General features: G+C 40.3%; 2 protein-coding genes across 3 annotated transcripts in view; both read right to left on the reverse strand.

The window, feature by feature from the left end:
• Positions 1 to 6,343, reverse strand: part of LOC137940640 (uncharacterized protein At4g17910) — a 30,615-nt gene extending 24,272 nt beyond the window's left edge. For both annotated transcript variants that reach the window (XM_068785793.1, XM_068785795.1), the window contains exon 1: positions 6,057 to 6,343. The gene's annotated coding sequence lies outside the window, so the exon portion shown is untranslated. The remainder of the gene's footprint in view (positions 1 to 6,056) is intronic.
• Positions 6,344 to 9,874: 3,531 nt separating this feature from the next.
• Positions 9,875 to 10,513, reverse strand: LOC137941050 (LOB domain-containing protein 12-like). Its single transcript, XM_068786286.1, has 2 exons — positions 10,358 to 10,513; positions 9,875 to 10,207 (listed from the first exon to the last, which is right to left on the reverse strand). Exons 1-2 carry the CDS (start codon positions 10,511 to 10,513, stop codon positions 9,875 to 9,877), a joined length of 489 nt encoding a protein of 162 aa, XP_068642387.1.
• Positions 10,514 to 10,951: the final 438 nt, after the last annotated feature.

Genomic DNA, 10,951 nt, shown 5'->3' on the forward strand with positions numbered 1-10,951 from the left:
GGTGTGTGGGGGAAAGTGTTTCTTTTTTTGGTTTTTGTGTCGAGGTGAGGTAGAGTGTGACGGCGATGGAGGTGAGCATGGGGAAGTAATGAGAATCCCCTTGTCAGGTGAAGGATGTGGCTGTAGATCAGGTTGAGAGATCTTGTCAGATTTTGGGTTTGGGGACAGATGTATTCCAGATGCTTTGGGAAAACTGGGGAGTGGCACTGTGGGCAAGGGCAATTTCAGAGATGGGATTTTTTCGGCGGAGGCATTTATGTGGATTGAAGCTTTTTCGGCGGAGGCATTAAGAGGATTACTGTGAACTGGTATTGATTGGACTGTTTCGGGATATGGGGATTGATTTTGTGTGGTCGGATTTTTTTTTTTTGGAACCCATGTCCGATTGAGCTCCGAGTGATGTTTCCGAGTCAGCAACTGGTGGGTCGGCTCAGCCTGGGTTATGTTTTGTGAGGTTTCTTCCGAGTTGGCTGCCGGAAGGACTTCCAGATCTCCAAATTCCATGGAGACCCAGATCGTGGTTTTTCCGCAGGAAATATGAAAAAACTGTAAACCACTTACCGGTGATTTTGGCCGGATGAAAATTTTTTCTTTGTGAAACTGCATTGGCTGGCTTTCGGCCCAAATAAGCTCTCCGAAATCTTTTGTGAGGCATTCCAGAGTATGCCGGCATCGGATTTCCACCGGAAGACCTTTGACGATCACCCATTACCCCGAGATGGGGGCTGTGAGTTCTGGGCTCCAATTGATCATGTGGAGGATCATTGAATTAGTCTCTGTCTTCAGTGAATGTAGTCTCCTACGGTCCTCCTCCGAATGACAGTTGATTAGCCAGCTCCTCTCATGAGCTTTGATGATTGTAGTGGACACGATATTTTGTTTTTGCAGCCATTCTTGGAGTTGTTTGCTGGTGAAAAAAATTTCCGGATCTTCCAAGAGCACTGCCAGGGACATTTTGTGCTTGCCCTCAGATTCGATGTGGGCTGGCAGGGATATAGAGAACTGGTTTTTTTGGGGTGAAACTTGGGGGAGTGATATTGGTGGTGGTGTTGGACAATTGGTTTTGTAGACCTGAGTCTTCTCTGGTGGAGGATCTGGTGGAAGCGACAGAATTGACCGGTGTGAAGTGTTGGGTTGTGAGTGGATTTTTTGGGGTGTGGCTAGCTGCTGGAGAATTTGATCAAAGCGTTTCCATCCCATTCCAGAAGTGGAGAGCTGTGGGAGAAAAATCATACCCATTATCATTTGGCCACGTCTTTGGTAGATGACGCATTGAAGAAGTCCTCCATGATACTGGTTGTGTACTTGGAATTCCAGATCCCCGGTGAGGAGTGATATGCTGTATTTTCTTCTCGTGTTCCCTAATTGGACTTTCCTAAAGATGTATAGGAAATAGATGACTATGGAGATCGGGAGGGAGATGTATGATTTTTCCCCCCTCTAGTGCATGAATCTGGATGGCCTCCCCACTCTTCTCCTTCCTCTTTCGAAAAGTCAGCTTTGCTTTTCCATTCCGGAATTCGTATCTGGTCGGATCCTCCACTAGGATCCTTCGGCGTGAGGATCTCGAGATTACAGTTTGCCATTTCTCGCCTGAACTATCTTCAGAGTCAATACTTTCTTTTTCCTTCTTGTCTTCTTCTTCCGGTTGTTTACCTTTTTGTTGCTGCTGCTGCCGGTGCTGCTTCCCCAGACTGGTTCGATCTTCGCCCCTTCCTGGGCACTGTCCTACTAGAGGTGCTGGATCAGAGGGAGTGGTCGTTGAGTGGGAGTTACTTCGTTCCCCAGATGGTTGGTGGGAGGAAATTACTCCTTGACCGACCCCTCGCCCAGCCATCGACCGATCTTATGGTGGGAAATTGACTTGCGCTTTTTTTTATTTTTGCAATATCCTTTTTGTTTTTCTGAACATTGAGAATAAGATTCTTTGAAGGGGCAATAGAATGACACACTTACATGTTTTAGCATCTACTTATATGCTTTTAGAATTTAATTTCTGGTGTGGGTTTATTTCTATCAATTTTGATGATTTATTAGAAGACTTTAAACTAGTAGGCACATTAGGCCATTTTAGTCGATTGTTGCCCACAAGTATATGCTAATAAAAGGAATAGTCTGGCCAAGTTCAAGGCAGACTAGAATTGACACCAAACACTAAATTTTCAGAGTTTAGGTAGATCTTGTTCCTTCTCAAATTGGAACCAACCCGCTTTCAAATCAATCCAATTTCATTCTCTCTCTCTCCTCCACTACACATTTTCTCTTCTATTCAAGGCAGAATTCTCCTGATTCAAGGTTGCTGAAATCTGGAACTTATCACTTTTATTAAGAACAGCTATAAAATGATATTTGAAACATTTTATGAGGGGGATTAATCCCTAAATGAAAGAGGGAGGGAGCTCCCAACAGCCAGATGGGCCTAGCAGACATCCTCCTTTGCTAATAAACGTGCAAGATTACTGGAAGAACAAGACACATGCTTCCATCCCACCCTCCAAGAGGAGGACAGATAGACAATCTCATCAAAGATGTAGCGTAGAACCGAGGAGGGGATGATTTCTTAGCTTAGCTATATTTGCTGAATCTCCTTCCAGAACCTGAGGGCCAAAAAATAATTGAGCAAGCTTCCCATTTCTATGGAGAACAGCACTATTGTGATATTTAATACTGCCCCCAAAACCTGCCTGCCAAGGACTCCCCATAAAGGACCCATCAAAATTCAACTTTATCCATACTTGGGGAAGAGGCTGCCACTCAATGAGGTTTGGATATATATTCATTATTTCATTCAAATGTCTTCTCATCATAGCATTTGTTGGAGGGAGGAAGCTTAAAGGAGAATTGAGTGAATGGTCATCTCAATGACATGACCCAGAGAGCTAGAGGACTGCTCAATGACATCCATGTGTACAATTCATTGCCTTCTTACAAATTTAATTGATTTGAATAATAAAGGGGTCCCTTACCAACAACTACCAAAAAAATGTCAAAACTAGGTCATCATGAGTATTTTTTTTTTTTAAATATATTGAGTTATATTAATAGGCTCAAAAGAGCAAGATTACAAGGAGGGGGAACCATCCCCAACAATGAGAGATTGTTGGGAAGTTCCAAATTTAGCTCGCCTATCAGCCACAAAATTGGCTAACCTAGGAATGTGATTCCAAGTACAAGAAATGGAAGATACAATATCTGCAATAGATGAAGTAATTGGCCAATGACGCCAAGGGGGGGAGGCTGAACTAGAGCACCAGCTGATGACCACTTTAGAGTCTCCCTCCATCAACAGCTTCCCTTGAAGACGGTCTTTGAAGATCTTCAAACCAAAATGAAGACCATTCACCTCCATAGTGTTGGAATCCGCGATGCCAACTGGCCCAGCATAGGTAAGAATAGTCTCTCCAATATGATTCCTGAATACACCCCCCGCCCCGGCTGATCCAAGGCATCCCAGAGCACTAACGTCGAAATTCAGCTTAATGCACTCGCTAGGGGGAGGGCTCCCACTTTACCATGATCGGAATCTTCTAGGGAGCCACCATGTGGGCCAGAAAACACCAATTCCATCGAAGGAAGACACCAGCCTAAGGAGCAAATTCTTTTCTGGTGTGGAGCTAGCTGGAAACCATACCCACGTCGCAAGAGACTGTACTATCTAGATTGCTGAACTTGGAATTGAATCTCCGATTATTTCTCCCGAGCCGTAGACACCAAGGGATATGAGCAAGGCAAGCAGAAAGCAGAAGCTGGCCAATTTTAGGAACATGAGTCCCCGACACCATCTAAAAAGTGCCAAATAGATCCTGATGGAGCCCCACTTGAATGCCAACTTTTTGGAACACTATCATCCAAACTCTCCACGAAAAAACAGTGTAGAAGAACATACTGTACTGATTCCTCACATATGCCACAGAGGGGGCAGGTACTATCCCAAGCGGCGAAGCCTCTCCTATGAAGATTGTCTGCAGTGAGGATTTGCTCTCTTATGGCTGTCCAAATAAAGAATTTTACTCTCTTAGGCATTGAGAGTCTCTAGGCAAGATTTGCCTTGTGCTCTGTCAGGCTGAGGACAACTTCCCTAATGTGGAAATAGGCTGAAGCAACTGTGAATATACCACTGACGCTAGGCTTCCAAATCAATTTATTTGGCACTCCCTCCCGGAGGATGGTACTACTGAGACTAAGACTGGAAAGAAGGGAGCAGAAGGCTATAGCTTCATCATCATTCAAACTTCAGTGGAAGAGAAGACTCCAAGAATGATTACTCCAAACTTCTGCTACCGACCATGATAGGTCCATAGCAATCCTGGACAGCCCCGAGTATTCCTCAGAGAGGGGACGAGAACCGCACCACTGATCGGCCAAGAACAACAGAATCCTCCCATTTCCCAGGTAGAAGGTGGTCGGGACCTTGAAGGTTGGAAGCCACTTATAAACAGATTTCCAAATCGATCATAAGTATGCTTTTAAGTACTCTTATCTAAGAACATGACTATTGAAGGATGCACACATTGTTCAATTTGGTTGGCAACTTACATTTTTGGTCAGGGTGAGCACATAATACTAATATTTTCTCATGCTAGAAACAGAAGTCAATGGATGAAAGCAATGATCAACTTTATATGAAAACATATTGGATCCTGTAAACCTCCAATTAATCATGCCAATCTATCTGTTTTGTATGAAAAATATGAGACACTAACAGCAAGAGCAATCAGATTTACAATCTACTATTGGGATAAAACGTAACAGGGTATACAGCAGGAATTCTTGTCAACTCCACATTGGTAGTTCTTGTCCATGAGGAAAAGGAAAAGGGAAAAGCCCACTTCTCCTTTTCCATTTCTCCAACCAAGAAGAAGAAAGGGGAGAAGTGGGCCCTCTTTTTTAATCTTTTAACCGATTTTTAATTAGATATTTTGAAAAATATTATTATTTCCTGATTTTAATATATTCAGCTTTCCATAATTGGAATCATCCTATATTTGGATAGACAACATCCAAGTGTATGTATTTGAAAATATGACATCTAAGATGGGCATATTTGGAAAATACCCTGAATGAGATCAGTAATGACATGAATGGGGCACAGTATATAAAATCTGGATGAAGTTGCTTATAAAAAAAAAATCTAGATCAATATCAACCTATTAAGTGACTACGTTTTGCTACACTAATCTGTATTTTCAGTTGCATCATAAACCCATGTCAACTACATTAACATCTTAATGCACAATATAATGGCACTCCAAAGAGTTGGTGATCACAAATCAAAGTTTGTAGAAACAAATGGAAAAACAAAGGGGCTTGTGATATTTAGCACAAGTGAAAAGGGACTGTCGCCATTAAATTTCTCCCAACAATTCAGGATAATAGTGATAATATAAGTATAGAGAAGATCAGTTTCTTCAACAAAAAGAGAGCAAAAGAGAGCCAGCAAGCTAACCAAACCAACACCAATCCTAACTACACCGTATCAGATATTGTGAGAATGTATAGGAGACCTTGTGAGAAGTCTAGGATGCAAAAAAAAAAAAAAAATAGTTTTCGACAGGAAACTTGTCCATATCATACCGCAGGAAGGCTAGGAATTCAATCCCAAAGCAGGAATCGCACCATAAGAGTGCAAAAGCGTACGAAAACCTTAACGAAAAATCAAGGATTCTAGCAAACTGAAGCAACAAAGGAAATCAAATGAGCCCACAATAGAGCTAGGAGACAGAACTAGGGCAAATACAAAAAATCGAAAAGCGAGGTAGAAAACATTCAAATCTAATTGAAAACAAAAACCATGAAACTCGTCCCAATCATCATATGAATCCAGGTGGCCGAAAAAACCAATGCGTACACAATAAAAATCATGAAAGAATTCAGTATGCAGAAAATGCGACAGAAGCGTCAAAATCCTATCCTACGAATGGGAACTAGAATGAAGGGGAAAAGGCCCAGATATAAATCAACCTAGTCAAGTAGATCCAAAGTGCTTTCTCCCCAAGAAAATTATCACAACTAGACAGGTCGCATGAGAAAGAGAGAAGCAGAGAGAGAGAGCGTACCTGTACGTCGACCCAGGTCACGCGGTCCGGCAGGCAGAGAACCTCATTGGCGACGGAGAAACAACTGCACGGCGATGACGCCACGGGCTCGATAGAAAACACTCTCCGTCTCTCTCAACCACATTGAGAACATCTCTGTACTTTCTTTTGGCCCCGTCAAAGCACTTCAAAATTTAGCGCAATTGGAAAGGTGGAGTCGAATATGAATTCCACTCTTTCAAGTGATAAAATTATATTATCGTAAACGAAAACTTGATCGTAAGAATCAGTTGATCACCCCAATACCTTCATTACCTTCATAAAAACCAGACAATAGAATTTCCACCGGTCATAAAGTAGAATCCAATTTTCATTTCTCTTAATAAGAATTCCCAACTGCAAACATTACAAATATTTCACTATTACGTTTTGAACATACACCTAATATTCAAAATATTACCAAACTAGACGTAAAAGAATAAGAAGTTCAAAGTCTCTCAAAACAACAACATGAAATATGCAGTCTCCATTGTCAATTCAAATTTGTTGGATCTCTTAATATTAGTCCATATTCAACCAAACCTAAAAAAGAACATTAAAAAACAAAATCATACCTCGAATTAATAAAACAAAGATGAAGATTAGAGAAAGAGGGATTACTTTGTTTCAATGGAGACTCCTTAGGGTTTGTTTGAAACCCCTGGAAAAGAAAATAAAAGAAAATAAAGAGAAAATAAAAGAAAAGAAAATAGGTTTATTTTCTCTTGTTTAGATGGCCATAGAAAATAAGACAGAAAAGAAAAGAAAAACTTGGTTTCTCTTGTTTGGATGCGCAATTGGTCAAACTCATGATAATTAGTTGTTTTGTTCATATGCAACTTATTTCTTGCCACCCAAAGGGATCGACCAATTTGTCTAGGGATTGATTGTTACTTGAATTTTAATCATTTTTTTATATTTTTTTATCCATCCTAGTTATGGATATTGTGTATCCTAAATTTAATATTTATCTATTGTAGTTTCCTCGTAATTCACATCCAAGGAAGAAGCATGCACCTCTCCCCTGTCGACATCTGCGCCCACTTACAGCATTGCCCCCCACTACCTCTATTTTGACCCATACAGAAACCTATAACTTAGGCCCCATGCTCAAAAAAGCAAAGCTCAAAACATTCATAGACATACCTATTTTTTGAGATTGATCCATCCACTAATGGCTACACATGAAGGATTAAAATAATACTTATTGGTACCACTGTGTTGGTCTTGTGTTATGTAGAAGGAAGGGTTGAGCTTTCCTCGGGAAGTAACAACAGAAAGGGATGATAGTACTGTGCCACAACTATTATCTTATCCAAACATACAATCGAAAGGAGGTGCATTTCATGACGTTGTCGGTGGCATGGGCTGGAGTATTCATTGGTTTTGAGGGAAGGGATTCGGTGAAGCAGGCATGATCAGTGTTTCCTGATTGAGGAAGTACTCATTAGAAAAGAGAAGAAGAAACGAAAGGTAAAACAAAGAATCACTGTCCATCCAATTTGGAGGGCCGATGATGGTTCATATATTTGTTCTCTTATTTTCCTGACTCGCCTGCATTTGCTTCTTTATTTGTCTAAGAAAGATTTATTTTTTATTTTTTTAAATTTCCCCTAGATGGAATTTTAGCAATGATTGAAGAATGAAGCCTTTTAGGACCGTTTTGTTTGATTTGCTTTTCATTTACTTATTAAGCATGATTTAATACTAATCCTAACTTACCTTATCTTAGGCTTGCCATGGGTGTGTAAGTCTCTTCAAAATCAATTCCTTCTTCTTTGTTATATACATTTGCACCTAACCTAGCTTTGTTTTTCACTACTTGATTTTCCTCATTGGTTTTGTTCCTAAAAACCCATTTAGTTCCTATGACTTGCTGATTTTCCTCATTGATAATTAGGCAGTTATTTTTATTGCCGAAATCTGGTATTTTTATAAGAGAGAAGCATGTTGAAATAGATTGTCATTTTATTAGAGATCCAGTTTTAAGTGGAAAATTTTCTTAGCCTTACGTTTAGTCATTGGAACAACTAGGTAATATATTTATAAAAAAAAATTAATAATTTTTTTACTTATTTATATAACAAATTAGGACTATTTGATATGTATAATCTAACTTGAGGGGGTCCCAATAAAAGCCAAACGTTTGACTTCGGTTTGCCCTTCACTTACTGTTGATGCCAAAGCAAGTTACGAGTTTGAAAACCCAAAAGATACACCCTAATTCAATTGAGTTCAATTCAAATTCCAATACTTTCTATGGGGAATGACATTCAATTTTCCATCTACAAGCCATGATTAATTTCTTTTTCTTTGATTCAAAGTCCCACACAAGGAGAGGACTATGGGGACTACTTTGTGGGGTGATTTCATGTCAAACCCTGCCGACATGATTATAGGTCACTGAAGAGGTGGAACTCCCTCTTTGTTGAAGCTCAAAGAAGATTAGATCAAGCTTAGGAGTGATGAAACTGTGTTGAAATTTGACAGTCTAGTGTTTTTGGTTTCAGTGTCCCAGCTTGTATTTCCTAGTTAATAGTACAACTTCATCTTTTGGATCCCATTTTTCATCAGGTTAGTCTTACTGATTGCTATCAGCTACCTGTAATTTCCTGGTGGGAGCTTTAAATTATAATTTTCCTTGATAGCTGATCAAAGGTCTCTGTGGAGACAAGACCATTAATTAAGTAATGAATGACGGCCAACAACAACTTCCATCGTCTTCTTCTGAACGCAAGCTCTCGAATCCTTAAATTCAACATCTTGCAAAGCAAGGGAAGATAAAGAGGAATAGACAAACAATTTACTCAAATTTAATAGAGAATCCGCAGTTGCATAATAACAAAGCAAGCTTCAAATTTAGACATCCATTATATTTTACCTTCGAGCCCTCAAAAGAAAATTCCAAGTTTTGCTTGGCTTTCTCTGTCTAAAAAACTACTTTTCTCGCTCATGATTTGTCTTCTAATATGTGTCGATCAATCTAAGCCACATTAATATGTAAACTAACGTTTCAGAGTTTCCGTAAACTGTCAGACCATGAAGGTTCAGGAATCGAAAGAAGAAGAAGAAGAAGAAGCGCATAATAAAAATGAATTGAGTTAGGGCTTGTAGATCGGATGCCATAAGGAAAGAGTCTCGATCTTCTCCTGTGAACTGCTCCCCTACGTGAACACCAAAGCAAGAAGAGTCAAGGAGAAAGAATATTGTGAAGCTGAATTCTGTGTGATTTGGAGGAATTGGAAACTGCACCCCCCAAGTGCCATCAATCCTTTGGAAGCTTGTTTTGTCTGTTTAACAAGGAAAAAACAAAAACCTAACTTACACCACATCTCACATGCTAGGGTTGACTAATCCTTCCCAATCACTTCCAGCTACTTTTAAGTTACCTACGTGTGCTGCCTATATAAAACTCTTTTCTTTACCTTGCTTTTCCCTCTCTCATCCACTGTCGTCCTTGTCTTTCCTCATTTTCAAATTAGTTTGTGGCTTTCGATCGGACGTGGTGCTGTCTTCAGTAATTTTATGGAAGATTTCTAATGGGTTTTAACTGATTTCAGTTTTCTTCGTCTTTGCTGCTGTGATCTGCCCTGTATATATATATTCATTGCGACGTTAAGCTTTCCAATGCTATTCTTAGTTTTCAATGGACTTCGCCTTGCATTTTCGCTGCTGTCTTTAATGGGCACCAAAGAAAAAGAAATTAAAATGAACACCTATGGGAATAAAAGATCAGTGACAACAATAGAGGGATCGGTTAAAGAGATTTGTCATTTCATTAATTAGTAAAAAACATGATATCAGGTCCAAAGAGACTCTCTCTTAAGAGGTTCTTGCATTACATTGCTGGAAGAGCCGAAGTTGATGAACTGAGGAAGGGTGTTGAGATTACTTGGCATCAAAACTGATTTGTCATCTAGGTCCATGTGGTGGGTCGGCAATTGAGGCTCCTGCTGCATCTGAATGCATAGGATCTCTGCTTGGGCGACAGCGAGCTGCATTTGCAGCTGAGATACTTGGTTCTGGAGGTAGGAGATGGCCCCAACGCATCCGTAAACTGGGTCTCTCACTCTTGCGTTTGCCTCATAAACCAGACTACTCACTGCGTCCGCTCTCTGATGAACTGGAAGCTCCTGTAACAAAAGATATGAGTCACGGAAATAAGTTAGCCCGTGATCTTCTTTATGAATTATAATAATCCAGACTCCTTTCATGGGAAAAAAAAAAGAAAAAGAAAAAAAAAAAAACTGGGAGGATATGCGAGAGAAGAGATGGCTCGCTACCTGCAACATTTTGCTGACATTGCTGGCGCCGAAGACCTTATGCACGATTGCAAACTTGTGAGGATCTTCAGAAGGGAAGTAAGGTGCAAAAACGCAGTCCTTAGCGCAGCGACGTCGAAGCAGTTTGCATGAAGCGCAGGGCGAGCTTCCAGCCATGGAAACCTCCTTACAACTCGACAGAAATAAACTGTGAAAGAAAGAGAGAGAGAAAAGGAGAGATTTGCAAAGAGAAGGAGACGACAATGGTAGAAAAGAAAAGCCCAACGAGGAAGAATGGAAGAGAGGAAGACGGAGAGTACTTATTTATACTAATCAAGAGCGTGTAAGCCTACATAGATATAATTAAATATATTACACAATAATGAGTAATCTATAAGCATCCTCCCTCCTCAGTTAAAATACCCAAAATAGCCCTCCGAAACTCACAATCTCCACCGTCCATCCTGCAGTCTTTGCATCGGTCGCCAAATATAACATCAGGGAAACAAGTGTCGTTTCTTTCTGTGGTGGCCCACGGACATCAACGGCTGCCTTCACTGCATGTGGTGTTTTAGTAAATTGAGCTGCATGATTTAATAATTAACCGGGAATGGG

The sequence above is a fragment of the Aristolochia californica genome, unplaced genomic scaffold (assembly GCF_029961685.1).
Source record: "Aristolochia californica isolate CCGP_79_NKW_82.1479 unplaced genomic scaffold, dmAriCali1.0.hap1 SCAF_10, whole genome shotgun sequence".
In the NCBI taxonomy this organism is placed as follows: Eukaryota; Viridiplantae; Streptophyta; class Magnoliopsida; order Piperales; family Aristolochiaceae; genus Aristolochia; species Aristolochia californica.